The following is a 21316-nucleotide window of genomic DNA, read 5'->3' as shown; positions in this document are numbered from 1 at the left end:
ACTCGCCACTCTGCGCACAATAGCTAGTTAACTGAACAGATCCGAGCAACCGAATGACTGGCTGTATGTTTAAATTGATAAACACAAAGTTGAATGCAAAAATTTAATGGCCAGCTAGCAGAGTTTCATGGGGAACGGTCGTTGAGATAGGCATCAGGGGATGGCAGATGAAATACAAAGTGAATCTGAGGAATTAAGATACTTTGTTGATATAACAGTGCTACGAATTGAAGTTAGTAAAAGTAGGAGAGTAAGTTCAAAACCTAGATTTTTTTTTACATTTTTTTAGAATTATTGTTTATTTTATTGCTAATACACACTTAGGAGTTGTTCTCGATTTGGCTCAACTTCATTGTACCAAAGTTCGTGTCCATGCTGGTAGCGTGTTCAACTCCAACCTCAAAATCGACGCGAATTCTTCAGTATTTCGCTGCTGAAACTTGCATGTTAAAGTTGGCCCATTAAAAAACTCTGATGAAATAACCACAATTTTTATTTACCCGAATAGCTTGGAATTATTAAGCGCTGAACCAGGAGAACTAGTTGGTTTCTATGTGGGAACGCAAAGGGGAACATCAGGCAAACGAAACATCCTCTGGAGGCAGCGGTTCGACAAAAGGCCGACCCCATTGGGCTAATATATATATACAGACAGAGTGTATATTCGTCAGCGTGACTCCATGGGCGGACCGTGGATCGCGGATCGGGGATCACGTATCACTGATCACTGATCACGATTCGGGGAGCACGGGTCACGTATCGAGGATCCCACGGATCGCTGGTCCGCGGACGCAGTTCACGTACAGTAAAACCAAATTGCAGGGCTCGTCGGCGGCACAGGACTCGGGGCTCTGGGTGGTACGACTCACCGGACGACGGGCTCATAGCCGCGAGTGCTGTGCTAGCTCAAGGATATAAAAGATATGAAGCCGAAGGATACGAAGTGCGAATGAAGATGAAGAACGCGAAACTGGGGTATCATATGAGTGCATGTCGATGGACTAACGCTTGCGCCAGGACAACGGCTCCTTCTCCAGCTCCTTGGCCCGTACGGCGGCCTCCTGGTTCCGCCGCATGATCTCCAGCTGCTCCAGTTCGGAGACCAGCGAGTAGCGATTGCCGTCCTTCTTCAGGTAACCATTGTTCACGGCGGCGTGCAGCGTGTGCGGCACATGGCGCTTCAGCTCGACCTCCGGTCGCTGGAGCCGCAGGGCCAGGGTGTTGATGATCTCCGGATAGCTGACCGATCGCGAGTGCTCCTTCATCAGCGCGAGCACGGCGGTGAAGAGGTCCGGCAGTGGCTGCTTGCGCCAGCGGACAAAGGGCTTGCCGCCATGGCGCTGCACTGGGTGCATCAGGTGATGCGGATACGGATGGTGGTGGTGGTGGTTGGGATGGAGGGGCGGAAAGTCCTGGTCCAGGAAGTGCGATGGCGTGGGCAGCAGGGGCTGGGAGATGGCCGCCAGAACGCCCTGCGACAGGGCCGGAAGTATGGGCAGCGAGACCGCCGGAAGCAGGGATTGCGGAACCGGAAGTGGCAGCTGCACCGGAACCAGCGAGCCCATGCCCAGCAGAGAGGGCTTAAAGACGGCCGCCTCGGCATTCAGCCGAAAGTCGCGAGGCATCTGCGAGGGCGCACTGTGGCTCGGCTTGGCCAGGCATCGGCCTTCGTAGAGGGTCTCCACCGTGGCACCGGGCATCGTGTAGGCCATGGCATCGGCATTCAGCTTGGAGTTGGCCGCCTTCAGCAGGACAGAGGCCGAGGGCTTCAGCTGCTCGAGGAGGTCCTTCTCCAGCTCCCTTTTGCACACGGCCAGCGAATCGCCCTCCTGCGCCGTGCACTCCGTCTCCCGCAGGGCACTGCCCTTGACACTCGGCGAATCACCATTATCCTGGGCAGGGTCATGGGCGTGGGGGACTCCAGTCCCAGAACCATGTCCTTGCCCCAGATCGCTGCTGCTCGTTCTGGATCTGCTCGTGGTGCTGGCACAGCTGCTGCCCTCCAAGTGGCCGCCCATATCCAGGTCGAGATCCTGCTGGAGACCCAGTGCCAGACCCCCCCGGGCCCTGTGCACTTGGCGGGTCAGGTGCCGCATCTTGTGGTCCAGGCCCCAGTTGAGATTCAGACCGGATGTGAGATGCAGTCGGCGGTGCAGGTGCTGCTGCAGCTGGCCCAACTGCGTCAGGTGATTTAGCTGATTGAACTGATTCAGCTGGCCCAGCTGGCTCAGCTGGTTCAGTTGGCTCAGCTGGTTCAGCTGGCTGAGATGGCGGCTCAGCGGTTGATGGCGATGATGCTGGGGTCCACCGATGGCGCCACCCAGCTTGGAGTCCAGCATCAAACTGTGCCGGGCGCCCAGTGTTTGCTGCGGCAAGCCGCCGAGCTTCAGGTGCAGATCCTCCATTGCTCCCCCTCTGCCAGGATTTGCTCGTTTGCGAATCCAAATATCTGGAGTGTACTTCGATGCTCCCCAAGGGCGTGGACCAGAGGCAGTTCCTCGTGTTGTGCGATCCTAGGACGGCGCTTCTTCAGATGCGATTTCGGCTCGGGGACTCGGTAGTTGATGGCTGTTCTCGGTGCTTTTCTTTTACCTTTTTTGTAGCGACTTCGTTGGGCTCTTCTGCGGTTATCTGATTGCGGTCTGGAGGAAAACCGGGAAAAGAGGCAGTCTTTACACTTAGGACCATTAACCCAACGGGAGAACACGGTACAGATACGTTAATTTACAACAGTTTTTAGTGTGCTGCCGAAAGAGAAATTTTGCCGATCGAATGAAGGGTGTATGTGTTATGTATTGTATTTACACAAGGCTCTAAGTGAAGTCGGCTTAAATCGTTAGCCTTAGCCTACTCTCCAGGTTCTTCTTGTAAAGTGTAGCCAGAAAATAATTTTAGTTTGGGTAATCAGTAAAAAAAAACCAGAAATGTATCATAAAAGGGACTTATATTGTTTTAGAATTTAGCTAAAAATATATTTTGTAACATGTAAATTTTACTTCCAGCTCTGAAGGAAGTGTCTTACCAATAAAAAGTTTAATAACTTTGAGTATCTTTAGACACCTTATTTTAAAATCTTATATCTGATAACTTAATATATTCATGGTAAAAATCATAAATATATCCCTTAAGATACCTTACCAAAATTTAAACTCTTCCTATCTGAAAATCATAGTATCATAAATATATCCCTTAAGATACCTTGCCATAATTTAAACTCTTCCTATCTGAAAATTCACAAAACTCATCTCAAGGGGACGTGTTGAGAGAAGCCTCCCAATGTCAAATTTAGTTCTTCGCTCCCAAAAAGGGCAAAAGCGAATACCTCTTATGGGGTGGAAAACGCAGACTCAATGTGTACATTGCATAAATAAGAAGGGAGACCTCAACAACCGAAGGGCAGAACAATTTTGGGATCCGAATTTTCAGGATTTGCTGAGGCTTTCGACCCCAAAAAGGATGACTTTGCCGCGGGCCAAAAACAAGCCGCATCCAGTTACCCAAAAAGCATCGTGTAAAACAATATGCCGCCGAGGTCCCAAAGTTATGCGATAAACGAATGAGAAAGGGGCACGCCCCCGAGCCTCGTTTGTTTAGCCCTTGTGATGAGGTGCGAAAAATCACAAGAATTGGATTTCGTTCTTGAATTATGGCCAATCTGGCCAAGGGCACTCCTCTTTTTTACGCTGGGCGAATGGCAATTGAATTGCACTAATTTGGTGTGTTTTTGCTGCGGTGAAAGGGAACTGAAAATGGGCTCAAAAGGGATAATCCGACATTAGTGGGCGACCCTCGATGAGAAACCAGTCTCTGTAGTCGGGGGTGTTAATGTGCCACGTCACTTTTCCATCATTGCTCTCAAAGGCTCCGCAGTGTTGGGTAATTTCACAATTTTCAAATTACACACCGCAAAATCTCATTTAGCTGAGTAAAGCCAGTTGACTGGACTAAACTCTGGGACCAGACTGCACAGCACAGCCAGCGCACACACAAATTACTAAATGAGTTGCCCAGGGGTAGTGGCGAGTAGGGAGTGGAAGAAGGAGTAGGAGAAGGGGTTTGGAAGGGGTTTCAGAAGGACTAGGAGAAGGGCTTTGGAAGGGGCTGGAGTTAGTGGTGCTGCATCATTGTAATGTGCTCGCCTCACGCTCGCTTGGCCCCGCTCAACGGGCGTGAAAACAACGCACTTGGAGCCGGGAACCTAGGACCTCTCGTAGCTCCGAGCTTTCCCCCAGCTCCAAACAGGTATTATCACACATGAAAACGAGGTGGGTTGGGTGAGGGATGGACGTATGGCCAAGGACATAAGCGTGACTAAACCCCAAACGCAGTGACTTCCGCCTCCTTGGAGGGCTGGCAATGGAAGGGGTTGGCCAGGAGCAGCGTGGCCGCATCCTGTTCGGAGCCTTTAAGTGCCTGTTGGTGTCGCAGCAATCAGTGAACTCAAACACAATCGCTTAACGAACGAACAGCTCTATATAGTGGACTAGGGATGTTGTGTGATAATCAGAGCTGTAAAAACATTTATCGATTGCTCCCTATAATCGAAGCTGTCATTAATGACACGTAGTTAATCGGTTTTGTCGAATTCATCACTACCCTTACTAATACAGAGAAAGGTAATAGAAAGCATAATAATCTTCTTTGTAAAAAAGTATTTCAATTTTTTAATTAAACATTCTTCTTAAACAATCTGAATTAAGAATATTTCCTCAATGCAGTCAAAAAACATATCGAAATTATCGAAATTAAGAATCGCCTTTGTAATATATCGATAAATACATTTTGATATTATCCTTACGAGCTTATTTCACTTTTCTCATCGCTAATCAGACCGAACGGGAGCCCACATATGTACTGGGTCCTATGTACATCCTGACAGGCGGAGAGGGCCGTGATTTGCGCCCGAAGCTGACACCACATCAAACACAAAGGACGCGATTGAGGTCGCCCGTCTTAGTCAACGCATCCTTGTTGATATGACCGCAAGCTCAAGGCTCTCAAATGCCGGCATCACACCTCAGAGCGGCTGTCCCACCCACTGGAAGCTGGACAGCGGGCACTCTGCCTTCGAATTGCATTTCAATTAGCCCGTTTAGCTGCTGGCGAGGAGGCGCGGAGGCGCCTGGGAGCCCCAACGCAGTTGACACACAAGCCGCCCGGGATCCGGGGATTGCGCATACGCCGCACGTCGATCAGCTCGAAGGAGTGAACTTTACGGACCGGACCGCATCAGGCCATCAGGCAAGCGTTTGTGGGCTTAACTCCCCGGCCAGTGGAGCTGGGCAACTAATTGGGGATTACTTGGGGGAATTATTCTCTGCAGCGCACTTAGTCTCTCCTTACAGTGCTGTTTAAGCGGCAAATTATTTACCTGGGCAGCAGGGAAACCAACAAGAGGGTTTTGGATGGACCATTAAAACAGGTGGGTGCTTTTTAAATATCCTAAACCCATTTAAAATACTTTTAATACACAAAGGTTGGATTGAAAATTAAGAAGCTAAAAAATTTTAAGTCTAAAGGGTGCCCTAATTTATTTAAACCCTTTATTCTGATGCATTTTAAATTTCCTTATTAATTTGTTTGGTTTTCCGGCTCGGCAGTTACCTTTTTGACCGCCTGAGGGCTTTTGGTTGGGGTTGGCCCTTCCCGATCCCGATCCTGGCTGGGACTGGGACTAGGACTGGTTCCGCTGGAGATCCTGTCCTGCACCCGGCGATGCTCCGCGGTGGCCGTGATCGAGGAGCTGGGCTCATGGTGCACCGGCTGCTGGTGGGTATGGTCGTCCGGGTCCAGGCGACTGGGCACTATGGAGTAGCGGTAGTTCTTCACCCGCAGGTAGCCGTAGATGAGGGCGTCGTGGAGGCTCACCGTGATCTGGCGCTTCAGCTCCTCGTCGCTGCGATCCAGTCGATCGGCCACCGCCTCGATGATCTCGGGCTCCGTCAGCGGATGGTCCGCGTCGGCGATCACCTGCAGGATGTTGCTGAACAGGTTCGGGATGAGCTTGCGCCGCGGCGCCCGGTTGTAGCTGCTGTGCAACATCCTGATCCCTGGATTTCGTTGGCGGACAGAGTCCTGACTCCGAACTGAGTTTGCAAAACGATATGTGGGCTGTGTCGATGTGACACAAAAGGCTGGCACTCCTAGTTCATTTAAATCTTTACTCAAAAGCTATAAACATTTCCTGCTCTGTTAGACAGTTGCCCAAAGCCTGCTCTTCCCATGTTAATTAAAGAGTCACTCCTGGGTAAACCCAACTTTGTTCGGCTGTCAGCCCCGAAAGTTCACCTTTTGCGGTTTCCATTTCAATTCGATTGTCTTGCTTTGCCCCTTTATACGAGCTTAGTATGGGTTCGGGCTTAAAAGTTAACATAAAAGTTGAAAAACATGTACTAAATATTTATAAATAAAAATTATATTATTATTACTACCCATACTCTCTGGCATATATTTTATAGGTAAAGTAAAAGAAAAGTGAAAAGTGGCGCCCAAACAGGTTCCCAATGGTTCGTCATTGAATCTACACCTCCCACACTCTGCTCATTTCAGTTTTCACTAAACTTTTATAATTACCATAGACTAGAAAGTGCTTCCCGGAATCGTGATAAATATAGACAGCAAGTATCGCTAAGTCGCAACCACCGACTTTGGGGCTCTTCGCTTGTCTTCGTCGAGACAGTCGGTTAGCCAGAGGTTGGGGGCCAAGATGACTCCTGGCAGGGGGCAGACAGGCAGGCAGTCTGAATATCGATTTGCAGTTAAAGTTGCTGCTGCCACAGCTGCGGATGCGGGTGCGGATGTGGATGCGGATGTTCGGGCAAGCGAGTATGGGTAATCAAGTACAAATGCGAGGGGGCGCATTCCAAGTAGAGCCGATGACGCCATAGACACAAAAGAAGGAACTGCGACAGGCGCTTCAAATTTGCATGGCATCCGAGGCAAGGGAAGGGACATCCGCATCATTGTTAGTGTAATTTGTTGTTATTGTTGTTGTGTCTGGCACGTGTCGCAAGGAATTTGAGATAGGAAAAGCGCTTCTTTTAGTGGTACGGCTTGGATGGCTAGCCGGGTGACTGGATGTAGATGCCCAAGCGAAAACCGCAACTCGATTGAAATCTTCACGATGGCAAAATCACATTCTATCTGGCCGCGAGGGGTGGCTAATGAGTTTGGCATGTGCAAAATCTCCACTTAGCTGGCGCCATGTATCTCAAAGTGCGTTGCATTCCTAATTACACCATCGAGTGCGGTGAGAGCTGTCAGCAGCAGGTGCGAGGCGCACTGTGAGAAATGTTTTTGTATTAAAAAATGCATATATATTATTTTAAGTTTAGATAAAACTGTGTAAAGTTAAAGGCACTGCTTCAAGTGTGTGTAAGAAATAGTTAACCGTCTGTTCTTTGGAATCTACTTATGTGGTCTGACTCTATGGCACATTAGTGTATCTCAGATATGTCCCCCAGTGCATTTGCACATGGCTGGGATGTACGGGAGCCCAATCACCTTCTCCATATACCCTTTAGCAGCTGTCAAGCCTGATTAGCAACTTTGAGCAGTTGAAACGAGGCTAACTTTTGTTTCACATCCATTTCGGTTTCATATCGTTCCCCCTTCAACTCCAACTCGAAGGCCGGAGCTGAGCTCAAAGCTGGAGCTGCAGCTGAGTGTTAATTATGACTGACAGCGTTGGCAAGCTCTACACATTTCAGCACTTGGACACCACCCAACCACCGAGGAAGAGGGGCACCGAGCCACCGAGCCACCCAACCACCCACGTCCAGTGGCTGCAAGTTTGACTAATCCGGCGCCAGTGATTAGGCCAGGCTCCAAATGCGACTAGTAACAATTAAAGCCAGCCAGTTGCGGCCGGGAAAGTTTACCCCCCTAAAAATCTCATCATCTGTGCACGGAGAAAATCATGTAAATAAAAGTAAATTGGCTAATATTTAAATATTAGTAAATAAAGCTGCAAAGGTTGTCTTTCGAGTGAGCGTTCTTAGTTCTTAGTGTATATTCTTAATATTTAAACCTTTTTTAAAGTATTTTTATTCATTTTGTATACAATTTAAATCATAGGTACAAAAGAAAAGCTTTAAATAATAATAAATTTGTTAAACAAAAAAAATACAATCAACATTTTTCGGAAAATGTTTATGATGTTTAAAGACATTGACATAATTTGTCATTACTAGAACTGTTTAAAAATATTAAAATATGGTTTTTTCGTTCTTCGTTGGCTAAGTTAGGAAAGACACTTGTTTAAAAATGTTAAGGTCTTTGTTCTTCTTATAAAAGTTCTTGCAAAAAAAAGATTCCTCAATATTTAAATACTTTTCCAAAAATTCAAGAAACAAAGTTCCAATTTTTTCTGTTGCTTTAAAAATCAAGTACCTACTTTCTTGTTTAACTATTTTTCATAAGTTTTTGACTCATTTATTTTTTTACAGTGCATACTGAAAACTGAAGAATTAGTTCCTGCTCTAAAAAAATTTGCTTAAAATGTTTTCCCTTTTTTTTTATTATTTTAAAGATAATTTTTAAAAGTAATAAAAAAAAGAAAAATTATTTTGCTTTTGTTTGAAAAGTTGATTACATATTTTCTTGAAACATTTTTCTCGTGTCTCCGACTCAGTTTTTTCTCCCAGTGCACTCCCCTCTCATGCAATTAACTGAAACTTTTATGCTCCATTCGGGCAGGGAGTGATGCAAGAATTATGACTCTGAATCAGGCGAGCAGCTCACACATGGAAAATAATTTATTTTACGATTAGCGGACAACGCTCTGGCCCCCGCCCTGCCCCGCCCCTTTCCGCTGGCCAACGATGCGTATAAGTGACTGGGTGTCACAGACGCACACCCGCGGGTCGGTGAATAAGTGCTATGTGCCCATGGCCACTCAATGCGGCAGCTGGACACTGTCCAGGGGAACAGCGGCGTCGCTGGCGTCAGCAGTTCCATTCAGCGCCGTCAACGGCGGAAGTTTTGCCATTCAAAAGCGCTTGGCCATAAACTGTACAGTGAGTTATCGATGTGGGGGAGGCGCTCACAGATAACTCAGCGCTATGATAGTGTCAAAGTTTCCATTGATAAATGGTTTATCTCACCACTGAGCATGCTAGTTTTACCTATCTTCGATCGATTTATTTTTAAAGTTAAGATGCTTAATTTGTTTTTATATTAATATCTTACAATAATCATTATATCATTAATATCCTCTTAAATCCCCTTAGTGAATTGAATTTCCCTAGGGATAGCTTAAGTTTGCTACTTTTCCAAGGGCGATTAGAGCTCCGTTTTGAGCTCATAAATTTTCGCACATAATTTCCGCGCCAAGGCAGTATAAAAACCATGACACAAGTGGCAAAATATTTGCCAGTCAAGGCGAATCGTAAACATGACGCATATTTCCGCCATGTGCCAAGTTTTCGCCGGTGAAAACGATCCCCAAGTTGGCTCCCAAACTTTTGGCCCCAATTGCCCGTCTTCAGCAAGTAGTTAAGTTAATTTCCAGTGTGCCGGCATTATGGCGCGGATGAGGTGAAAGTGCGAGTGGACGTAAAAGTGAAAGTGAAAGTGAGCCAAGGACAGAGGCGCACTCAAATAATAATAATAATCACAATCTTCGGAGGGGCATCTTAATGGCAACGCTAAGTGGAAAAGTTTTTATGATTTTTATTAGTTTCGTCTCGCGATGGGATGCCAAACAAATGGCCAGTCGCCCGTCCCCCCCTCGTAATATATATTGGCATCCGGGGATTGGATCGGATTGGATTGGACGGGATTGAGTGGGGGGCTCCTGGCGTTTTTGCCCGCTCGAGATTTATCAATGCCACACGCGATGGACAAGTTGCTGGATTTCTGGACTTCTGGCTGCATGTCGATATGGATATGTGGACGGATGGCTGCGGATGGTCAGCTGTCGGTGGGGTGGGCCGGCGGAGGAGGGTGCCGAGTTCGAGGCCCGGTCCACCCTCGAGGCGTTGCTAATCTAATTTGCCGTTATTGGCGGGCCAGATTAGCACTCACGCACTCGAGGCGGGCGCACATGTGTGTGTAATGCGTATCGCGTGTGCGGAGATTCCGTTCCGAATTGCCTATAATTTGGCGAAAGGTGCAGTGGGAGAAATTGGTAAAAAAGTATAAAAATTTTTTTCTTTTTTAAATATTTTTGTTATTTTTCCAAGATTTTCTTATATTTAACACTAATTCGATTCTCAACTTCATATTCAAAACTATTTATTTTACTAGCTGAATAAGCACTTGGGAATTATAAGCCAATTTTCTAATAACTTTCTCACTGAACAAGCACTTGGGAATTATAAGCCAATTTTATATACACGCAAACTATATAATCTTATGAAAGAACATTCAATGTTTCTATGCAAGGAACTTAACATACAAAACTTAAAGAACCTTAAAGAAAAAAGGGGCTGAAATAATGGTTGAGAATTATAAGCCGGTGGAAGTTAAATTATATTTATAAAGCACATTCAAAAGTAATATTTTCAGCTATATAACATGAATGAATCTTTGCATTTTAACTGCTTATAAATATATAATATATTTGTAGGTATACGTACTTTACATAATTGTTCTAAATAAAATTAAAAAGGGGTTTTTTTCTCCCAGTGTGCCTGAAACAATGGAAGGCAGAAGGACATATTACCATCTCAGGGCTGAGGACTCGCAACTCGGAGGACCGAGGACTCAGGACTCAGCCACAGCCGGGCACACACTCACACCCATTAGACGAAGCTGTGCAAGTGCAAAACATAATGAAAATGATGTCAGTTTGATAAGATTTCGCCGTGGGGCGTGTGGTTGGGCGGTTGGGCGGTTGGGTGGTGCGCTCTGTGGTGGGTGGTGCGATTTTCGTGTATCGCTGCCATTGCCATTGTTGCTGTGCCAGTGCTCGTGCTCGCATGTTATGGGAAAAGTTTCGCCGCTCGAAGATGTTTCGATGGCAAACTTCGGCACCGCATGCTTTCAGCCAGCCCAACCGAAATGTGCTGCTTGCATGCACATCGAATGTATCGCATTTGTTTTTCGCCAAAACAAATGGCATTGAAGCCGTTTGTATGCCAGTTGGTAATAAGCAGATTGGACAATAAACAAATTCGGGCATTCGTGTGAAACAGTTCATCAGGCCTGCTCTTAAAGTGCATATTAGTAATCAGGAAATCAGAAACGATACAGAGACTTGGGACTGGAACCCTATATCACACAAAACACCTAGAGGGAGCTCAATCAAAGTGCTGGAGTTGCAATAAAAGCAGACAGCTCGGTAAGTGCATTCGAGCCGAGCTGCATAAATTACTCGACTCGACGGTTTTTGCTTGGCCAACGGCAACTATCTGCGCCCGGCTGTGGCAGTTTATTTTGGTAATATCTGTCTGGCCAGGCCAACACCCCGAAAACACGGTGGCTAATAGCTTGGCCCGGGTGCCCACACCTCCGATGCTGCAGCAAACACTCAAAACACGTCCAATCAGCCGGACCCTTAGTTGCCGCTGCTGCTGCTGCTGCTGCTGCTGCTGCTGCTGCTGCTGCTGCTGCTGCACCATGTTGCATGTTGCTGCTGTGCAATTCGGCCATTGTTGCTGCCGTCAGGAGGACACATTGTCGGGCTGGCAGCTCAGCTGACAACGCCTATCAAATTAAGCAAAACAAAATTGCATTAGGGCGCCAAAGTTGCAAGCACTGCACAAAAGCAGGGCAGAGCCTGGCAGGGGGCGTGGCATGTCAGCGCCACCAAAATTATTCATTGCACAGTGCGGTCCAGACAATTTATGCTAATCAACATCAATCGATTTGCATGTCCTGCCCAGCCAGGCCAGGAGCAACCCCCACCCTGACCCTGTTTATTGGGCGGTTCCGATGCCTGCGGTTCAATGGCTCCCACCGCCACAGTGGCTCCTCGACATGACGCCCGTTGCCCGTGCCCATCTGCAGCCCAAGTGGACAATCACTGCATGTGGCTGATTGCACACTGGGCCCCACAATGGGCGTGGTCGGCCTACACTGTTGCCATGTGTGTGTACATAGTGGGCTGAGGGGGCTGGGGATGGGATTCAGTAGATGATGTTGCCTGCGACAGCAATAATTTCATAATGTTTATAAAAAGGGAATAAACAGAGTGCCAGACGGCCGGAGAGTGGGCGTCCAGATGAGCTCCGGGGGGCGAAAGTGTGAGTGCGAAAAACTGGTGGTCAGATTCGATGCGATTCACTTCACTCGGTTAATTCTATTGTCTAGTTTTTGTTAAAGCATAAAATTCTATAGGAGTTTTTGTACAGGAGCTATTGAGTTTAAATATAGTAACACTTATTTAAGCTCAGAAGTCCAGAAATTAGCACTTATTTTGCACACCTTTTTAAAAATAGTTAAAGTTTACTTGTAAAAATAAAATATATTTTTTAAGCAAATGTATATTACTACTCAAGAGGTTTTATCAGGAAAATGTGTTAGAAACAATATTTTTAATATTTTTAAATGGTTACCAAGTTTTAAATTAAAATTTGAAAACAACTAGAAATCAATTATACTTTATGAAATACTATTTTTTATATTTTCAATGGTTGATCTATTAATAAATAAAATAAAAATTGGCAAAAGTTTTCTTGGAGAAATAATAAGTGTTTTTCTAAAAGAAAACTTTTACTAAACCATAAAAGGTAACAGTATTGATTAGAATTATTATTATTATTTAATTCATTTATTTAAAAACAACTTCATTTTATTTTATTTTTTGTACTTTATGTTTAACAACTTGAAAACATTCGTACTTTAAGAAACAATATTTTGTATAATTTTATTATTAACAACTTTAAAACATTAGTACTTTAGGAAATTATATTTTTATATTTTTGAGTGGGTAATAAATTATTTCTTTACATAATTATAAAACATCTTGAAAGCAATCCTAGTTTTTTCAGGAACCTGTGGATTAGTATTAGATGTTTTTAAATTTTTATACCGGATATAAAGCCTCTAGAAATTTAGTTGGTTACTATTCTTATATATTTTATCAAGGCAACATTTTAAAAGAATATTTATGTTTGAGCATGTCATAAAAAGTGTAGAAATCTAAATTAATATAGAAGATTTTTTAAAAATATTTTTAGTTTTTTTTTTCTCACAATTTCTACTGAATTCTTAGTATTTGACTTATTTTTTAAATTTACAATTTTAAAAATCTATAATTTGTGAAATGTGCGTAGGTTCTCAGCTATTTAGGCCACCTGCTTATGGAGAGTGCTCCTACGTATTTACACACCTCCTCTCTCCTCCCATGGCCCCATCATATTCATGGTAACTATGGCCAAAGTGTTCGTTCATCTCGCTTATCAGGCGGCTGAATCATTCTGGCCCGGCCGCGCCCATCCGCCCATTTTAAATGGCATGTTGCGACACTTAACCCAGCCGCCCACCAACAGCAATCAACCCCATCCCGGGCAGAGCCACCATCCACCACCACCGCCCACAATCCAACAACAGCACCCACCGCGATGTCCGGTCGTCCTGTGAGCCCCCTCCTGCCACTTGGGCCTGCCACTGGGTGCCTCCGACGCAGTTTATAGTGGGCGCTTAGGCACACATGTTGTCATCATTGCCAGCGCCATGGCCATCATCATCAACATGGTCGTGGGCGGTGGTGCAGTGGGCGGTGCAGGGTGGTGCAGAGCGGTGCAGGGCGGCGCAGGGTGGTGCAGGGCGTCGAAGGGCGGCGCAGGGCTCGTTTCGCTGGTCATAGTTGACCCCCAGTTGAGCATGCTCATGAATTTCGGCTGTATGGCAAATGAAGTCGAGCCCCAGCTGGAACCACGAGAAGCGAGAAAAAAGCGACTGCAAATTTACTCAATTTTACCCCGTCGCCATGTGTGGGTGGATGGTTTTTGGAAAATTTTGTAAATTTTGTTTGCCAAATTGTGTGCGGCTGTGTGTGTGTGTGTGGGTGTGTGCGGGCAATTTTGTAATTGTTGAACATTTGTCATGGCTGCAGAAATTGGGCCACAATCATAGCCGGGCGGCGAAAGGGAGAGTGTGCAATCACAGCGCTGATTTTCCATTTTGTTCGCCCGGCTTTGGCAAAATAACAAATGACATGGCCTCGTTTTTCACTTAAAAGGGGAATTTTTATAGGAATACAGGAAGTTTTTCCCCCCAAGATCCCGCGTTATGAAGCTGAGGCTCGCGAATTCTTCAGACTCTGGCGGCACAGTGCTGGGCTGCAATTTCCCTGGGCGGGGCTATCAAGAGATGTGCAATGCTGCAATTAGGTAAATCATGGTATGCTTTGTAATTTGCCACAGGCAAAACGCACTGAGCCACTGACAGGCAAATTGCGTTCATGGCTTCGAAGTGAGGGACGGACGGACGGACAGGGCTTCCTGTACGGACTGTACGGACAGAAAGTTTCGGCAATGAACTTCCCCGGCTCTACGGCTTAACACATCCGGATGGAGGAGGAGACTGGGTCCAGGTGAGCTCAGTGCAGAGGAAGAAATTTATAATGGTTTAAAAACATCATTAAAAAACAAAAACCATTTTTTAAAATTTTTTTATTTGGCCTCAAGGTATTTTTCTATAGAGAAAGTACATGGCACAAAGCTATTATAGATTAAATTTTATATATATATATATTTAAAAAAAAAATTAAATATAATCTAAATTGTTATTTAACTAAATTTATTAAGCCCTTATATCCCCAAGTCGAAGCTTCTAATGTAATTGGCCTTGGAGAGTACACTTAAGGGTCCAATCGATGGTAAAACTCCAAGTCTTCTTAGGCAGGATTTGTGTCTTCGCTTACCGCTGCTGTACACTGTGCGTGTGGCGGCAGGCTGCTTAGGAAGAAAGATAGTTTCAGTATAAAAAAGTCAAATAATCCAATGGCAAATTTTCTTTCCGTGTGGATTTCCCAGAGCTGCGCTGCCAGTGTGCATGCATGAGCTTTTACAAAGCCTGTGCGGCGCATTGTCCTTGCTTAATTGTCTGCAAGGACAACGTGAGTGGAGGAGCAGGAGGAGCAGGAGCAAGAACAGTAGTCGGAGTCCGAAGAAGTGGACTTGGAGTTGGAGCCAGGTTGACAACAAGAAGTGCCGTCCTGCGGCTTCCACAGCCCGGCAGTTGCATAATTCTCGCCCTCGTCTCCAGCCGCATTCTGTCCTCCTTACCTGGGCCACCTGGGCCACCGGAGCCACCTGCGAATAACTCGTTTCCCCTTCGGAGGAAGATACACATGTTCGCATGTCCTGACATCCACCGGCAGCGCTTGGAAAGTATCCTGGCAGCCGGAGCAGTGGCAACTTCATTTGTGCCCGGCCAACTTGGCAAAACTTTCGAGTGTAAATAATTGTCGGGCACTCGGTGTTTTTGCAAGGAGCTCTCGGCCAGAAAGAAAGAGACTCAACCGCAAAAATTTGCTGCCGGCTCGGTGGCTCGGCATTTATGGTTATTTATATGCTCCATGGGGACTTTTCCCTGATCCCGCGCCCATTCCACTCGAATCGGAGCCATTTGCTGCAGCTCCAATTAGTTGTTGTCGAGCATGAGTGTTATCCTTGGGATTGAGTGGGCTCGGTGAGTCCTGGCGACATCCGCCGATTAGGGAGAGGTGGATGTATCCGCAAGATACATCCTTGAAATTAAGCTTTCATTCGAATATTGGGAAAAATGTGTGGTCTAACCCCCTCCTTACCCCCAGCTTACTTGGTTAACTACCTTTTCGGCTCATTTCAGCCGCGGGCTCAAGTGATTTCCGATTGCTGTCGGCTAATCGAGATTGGGAAATAGTTTGCCCACGGGCAAAACTTTTCCCCCATGGCCATCAATCATTGTGGGCTTTGGTAAAAGGGGGCGCCCAGGGGTGGGGTGTATTAATTGCAAGTAAAATCACTTTGAACTTCATTAAAAAGCAACTTAATCAAGTCAAGTCAAGTTGCCTCGAAGTTTTTGCCACCTGAGCCGGGGAACGCCTGTGCACCGGCATTCTGCTGAATTGCCTAAAAATTATTAATTAGCCGCCACCCCAAGTGCCGCCCGGTTAGATATTTTCCACCAGTTTTTCCAGCCGGGTGGAGAAATACCAGCCACGACCTGGGGCGCCGAGCCAGCTCTTAAATATTTCATATTTAATTGCGCGCGTAAGCAGCACATTTATTGCTACAACCAACCCCTCTTCGCTTTTTTCGCCAACCCCCCTGGGGCACTTACCTGAACGCCCCTCCTGCCCCACCCTGCCACCACCCATTGAAAATTGGCAACATTAATAAAATTAGACCCGTCTTAGGGCCGGCCCCCCCCTTTGCCATTTTCCATTTACCATTTTTCACTTGATTTGTGCCCCTCGCCGGGTCCTTTGTTTTCATAAATGCCCTTTAAAATCTTATTAGCCACGCGCTGATCAAAGAATGGAAAGGTCTTTAAGCGGCACGGATGCCCGGGGGCCGGTTCCACCGCCAACCGAATCCAAATCCCGCCAGGTGACGCCGGCGTCGCAAACGACACTTTGATGAGGGTTTCGTCCTTGGAGGAGGGAGTCCATTGAATTCGGTTGACTGATACTCAAGTGGTTTGGGCTTTAGCCTGCTTACATCATCTTGAGGCGATATAATGGCAAAACAATTAGTCACTTGCGAGGGGAGAGGGCCAGTGTCATTGGGTGGGAGATTTTATAAAAAAAATAAAGTTGAACTACAAAGAAACGCGAATACTTGAGGATATGTAATTATTTACTTAAAAGTTCCTCTATAGTTTTTACTCGAGTTATCCATTTCAATATTGGATCCATCGAACTGGTGCTGCATCCTTATTCGTCCCTGTTCCTAGAAATCCTTCAGGTCCTATATCTTCTCATCCAGCACTTCAATGCCTGACTCCTGAAGGACACTTTGCTGTCGGCAGCGAGGAGATGAACTCAAGGCTCCTTTGTTCCAGCCTAGTGCCCAGAATCATACCCTTATGGTCTAGTAAGGGTATTATCCTGGCCACTAAACTGGAACAGAGCACCCTTGAAGTCATCTCTTCGCCATCGACTGTCGCCCTTCAAGCTGTGCGAAATATTTCAACCAGAGTCTTGGGATGAAGGTTAGGGATCTCATATTCAGTGGTATGGATCAGGCTTTCAATTCGGATGCTTCTTTTCTTAAGAAATGTGCTTGGAGTGGACCTATCTGATTCTGCACAGGTAGTCTGCATTATCAATTATGCCGGAACTCTGGACAATATCAGAATAATTCAAACTGATGTTGTGGAAAAGTTTGCATACTCACAAGAACAATTATCAGCATATTCTTTTTCCAAATAACTCCTCACAAGGCGATTAAAATTAAACGAGCACTAGCCCTCCGAATTTTTTAATGACTTAAATAATCTGGAAGTCAAGGCGAAGTACTATAAGTTTGACATATAAGGCAGAGGCCACTTAAAATATCACTTTTTTTATGTTTAAGGAGTATTTTTTTCAACCGGCTAGTTGACCAAAAACATATATTTTTTCTACACCAACTCAAATTAGTTGGACTTGGTTTTTTTTTTTAATATTTTTTGGCCCAAAAAAGCTCAAATTGGCGGGGCTCCAGGAGGCATTCCTCCTCTGAGACTTTTGGAAAGTTCATGGAACGCACTTCATTAGCCCCAGGGCTTCGGCTAGGCCTAATCCAATTTCGATTGGTCACAGTGTGAAGAGCTGACCATGGCTTCCGCAGCCACAGCCTGGACTCGCACTGGACGCAGCTCTTCACACCTCGACCTCGGTGGCTCCTTCGCAGGACCACGGCCATCCTGGCACAGCATGTCAGTTTCCATTTGACATTTATTTCATTGTGCGTACGTTCGGCAGGGGGATGGCGGCCCAGACGAGACCGGAGTACACCTAGGGGTGTGTGGGGGCTGTGTGTGCGTAATAAGCCGCATTCGTTTATTTTAAAACCGCTTCAATTGTTGCACAGGCGATGCGATTGAATGCCCATTCGGGCAGTCCGTCCGCGTGTGCGGTCTGCAATTTGATGTTGCGTATGCTGGCCGCGTTCCGCCCCCACCTTTGACCAACCGAAACCACCCACAGATCGACCAGGTGCACTGGGAAAAATAGGGAAAACAAGAGTAATTATTAGAGGAAATATTTATTTACGTTACAAATATCTAAAAATCTGTGAAATGCTTGGTGCCATACAAAATAAATTAAATTGTATTACATTAAATCAATCAGTTATACAAAAACCTTTAATGTAAACTTTTTTTTTTAAATTGTATTTTAAAGTGTTTTAATATTTTTAAGCACAGTAAAAAGAAATTGAAAAGACTGATAGTTAATATTTTTCAGTTTATTTTGCTTACTTCTTTCATCATACTAAAAATAAGTCTATAATATTCTAATAGTAAAGATTAAGAAAATATTCGTTTGGTATCTTAATCTTATAATTTTTATAATTTAATAATTTTCCCATTAAACAAAATATTTTCCAGCACTTCTCTTCTTTGTATTTAATATTATTAAAAGGATAAGTAAGTGGTATACATTTTATTTTTTCCTTATTTATGAATTTATAGAACCTATAACTTTAACTATTTTTTTCTCAGTGTTTTGACGGGCAACATTTTGTGGTTTTCATTGCCGTTTTCGTTGTGGCAGAAATCCTTTTCCGCTGGACACGGAAGTGGGTGCTGCGGGCCAAGGTGTGTGCCTTTGGGTGGCAGGACGAGGGGCTTGCAGACTGCGGGTTGGGTTGGGGTGGGGGTGGGGATTGCGATCGGGGCTCCGGGGAGGGGTGGTTGCACGCACGACTACATTGTCAAAGTTTTGTGTGTCATTATTGTGGCTGTTGGCGCTTGCTCTCTGCCCCCGTTGCCCGCTTTTCTCCGCCTTTTCCCCGGCTTTTCCTCAGCTCTTTACCTCGCCCTTTCCCCGGCTGCCGTCCTTGGTGGTCCCCGACGTGTTTGTTGTTGCGGGTTATTAAAAACTTTTACCGCTCGCACAAAGACCCGCCCACAGAGACCACCGCCCACCCAACCGACCGCTGCAGTTGCTCGTTTTCATTTTCATTGTGAATGTTAATTACTCCAGCGACGGTGACAACTGCCAAAGCCAGGATCTGTTTTGGTCCAGGTCCAGGTCCTGCAACTGAAACTGCTGTCCGGCACTCGCACACTTTATGGGCACTGGCAGAAAAAATAGTTGGAAAGTTTAGAGCCATAAAGCTGGAACCAAGGTACTAAGTTGACTTTGTAATCATAAATGATACTTGGGCTACAACACTGTCTTTAAGCTCTTAATACTAATCTTTCCTCTTGGCCAACCCGGAAAACATCTATAGATTTTAAAGATCTTACAGATTTTCCCAAATGTTTTTTTTAAGAACACTATATCATAATATATAATCCAATGGCAGATAAGTATAAGATATATTTTATCCTATTGAAAAATGTATTTTTAGTACATTATTTGAGAACTAATTTTTGAACTCTAAGATTTTCTACTACATTTTTAGCTAGTGATTTTATGCAACCTCATTTTTTAATTAAAAAGTGATACTTTTTTTTGCAGTGTGCCTACTCTTGTCCCATTTTTTCACTCCATCTTGTTCCCCTTTCTCTGGCTTATAATCAAACTTATTTACTTTATGCGACTTTTATGAGAATTAAGCAGCATGCGGTCGCCCCTGCTGTAGTGGTGGTTGTTTTCGTTTATTCCGATCATGACGATGCTAATGACACCGTGGATGAGTTGTGGACCAGTTGGGCGCGGGCGCCATGGGGACAGTCCACTAATTAGATATATGGTTCCAAAGTGCCCGCTCAGGATGAGTGCTGCTCGGAGCACTGAATTTTGTGGCTTTCCCTTGGAAATGAACCCTAAAACACTCACTTTTTATGTACCTTCATACGCATATAAAAATTCTCATCAGCCCACAAATAGTTTCCTTTATTATTATAAGATTTTGGTGTAGTTCAGCTGTTCCGCTGTTTAGGGAAAAAATATTGGCACTGCTATTAAAGTATAACGATGATAAATGTCCCAATATGTTGAAAAATCTTCCCTGCTATTTTCAAGGTAAACTTTTTCTAAAAAAACCATCACGTAGGCAGCTGGGTTGCTGGAGATCTTTGTCCTGGGGCGGATATTATTTGGAGGGGAGCTCCAAACATTTTGATATGTTGTGTCGCGCTGTCGAGCTGTCAGGAAAATTAGCGTTTGGGGGAATCAAAACTGAAGCCACGTGTTGCCTTTGTCTCGTTTATGGTAGAGAGTCTAGGATACACATGGAAAAAAATCGCAGCCAATAATATAGTTTAAATATTCCCTGAAAAAAATTGACTTCATACAGTAGGACCTAAAAATTAGCTTTAATATTATATATAAAGTATATATTATTATACTATTTTTTCAAAGCATGTTGTAAGTTGTACTATGTTTTATAATATGTTTCAAATTTTAGCTAAATGCAATTGTTTAAAATAAACCTAATATTTGCAAATGATTTTTTAAATTACCAAAAATTTAATTTTATCTTTTAGCTAAGGAAATATATTTTTTAGACTGTTTAGATTAGTTTTCCTCCTAAGTCATCTTCCTCGTTCGTTGGAAGAATACAATGTACTCTCTAAGCTGGGGAGCACTGTCTTTGATGTGCCTTGCGCTAGGGGCTAGCCCTAGCGGCTGCGACATCTTCTTCCGGCCGTAGACGCAGACGGTCTCCGGATTCCGGGACTTTGAACTCCGCTCGCCGTTCTCCGTTCTCCGGCTTCCATTCTCCGGCTCCGGCGACTCATTGTCTTTCGGCGGGCTCACGTGCCCACGTACAAAATAATTATAGCGCAAGTACGTGTCCCGCATTTGCGAGCACATGGCTTTCCCTTTGCTTTTCCTTTGGCCCAGACGGCCCATCAGTCCTGCACGCCCCCATCTGCCGAAGGAATTTTGCGGGGCTGGGGAGAACCCATTTCATTGGCATATTTATTTTTTTGCTCGGCTTTGGCCAAACCATTTTTAGGCATTTTCCTACAGTTTGGCGGGGTCCCCATCGCTTTTTTCCACTTTTTCCCGCCTTCGACTGCAAAAAGTTGGCCCAAAACTTTGTGTCGTTCCTTTTTTCGGTAGTATTTACCCCATTCTTTTTGGGGGGAAGCCTTCGTTAACAATTCCCTCGGCTTTCGATGCGAGTTTTTATTTCTGAGAAGAGTCCCTGAAAAGTTGGCATCATGTGGCCGTTGCCCTGATTGTTTTCAGACTTCCATTGAAACTGTTGTCATTATTATTTTTTAAAGATATTACGGGGCTTTTGTGGCGGACTGAGTGGTGTACAAAGCTTCTGGA

The 21316-nt window shown here is 45.0% G+C and overlaps 2 protein-coding genes and 1 long non-coding RNA gene across 5 annotated transcripts; all 3 read right to left on the bottom strand.

The window, feature by feature from the left end:
• Positions 1-315: 315 nt before the first annotated feature.
• On the bottom strand, positions 316-2812 carry LOC108021875 (uncharacterized). 3 transcript variants are annotated; one of them, XM_017090667.3, is made up of 2 exons: positions 501-2812; positions 316-439 (listed from the first exon to the last, which is right to left on the bottom strand). In XM_017090667.3, exon 1 carries the CDS (start codon positions 2403-2405, stop codon positions 1002-1004), a length of 1404 nt encoding a protein of 467 aa, XP_016946156.1. In that variant the 5' UTR covers positions 2406-2812; the 3' UTR covers positions 316-439; positions 501-1001. The 3 variants fall into 3 exon arrangements, with proteins under 3 accessions (XP_016946156.1, XP_050746406.1, XP_050746405.1); XM_050890449.1 differs by having other exon boundaries at positions 413-430; XM_050890448.1 differs by having other exon boundaries at positions 416-433.
• Positions 2813-5505: 2693 nt separating this feature from the next.
• Positions 5506-6147, bottom strand: LOC108021883 (uncharacterized). The gene has a single exon (XM_017090677.2). The coding sequence runs from the start codon at positions 6040-6042 to the stop codon at positions 5572-5574; it is 471 nt and encodes a 156-aa protein (XP_016946166.1). The 5' UTR covers positions 6043-6147; the 3' UTR covers positions 5506-5571.
• Positions 6148-16715: 10568 nt separating this feature from the next.
• Positions 16716-17396, bottom strand: LOC127011085 (uncharacterized). Its single transcript, XR_007764140.1, has 2 exons — positions 17274-17396; positions 16716-17218 (listed from the first exon to the last, which is right to left on the bottom strand). It is a non-coding gene; the product is annotated as an uncharacterized LOC127011085 (long non-coding RNA).
• Between the last annotated feature and the right edge of the window lie 3920 nt (positions 17397-21316).

The sequence above is a fragment of the Drosophila biarmipes genome, chromosome X (genome assembly GCF_025231255.1).
Source record: "Drosophila biarmipes strain raj3 chromosome X, RU_DBia_V1.1, whole genome shotgun sequence".
Lineage (NCBI taxonomy): Eukaryota > Metazoa > Arthropoda > Insecta > Diptera > Drosophilidae > Drosophila > Drosophila biarmipes.
This window is presented reverse-complemented; position numbering and strand designations above follow the sequence as displayed.

Coding starts and splice junctions, on each gene's coding strand:
- LOC108021883 (XM_017090677.2), bottom strand. CDS start 6,042: ATGTTGCACAGCAGCTACAACCGGGCGCCGCGGCGCAAGCTCATCCCG.
- LOC108021875 (XM_017090667.3), bottom strand. CDS start 2,405: ATGGAGGATCTGCACCTGAAGCTCGGCGGCTTGCCGCAGCAAACACTG.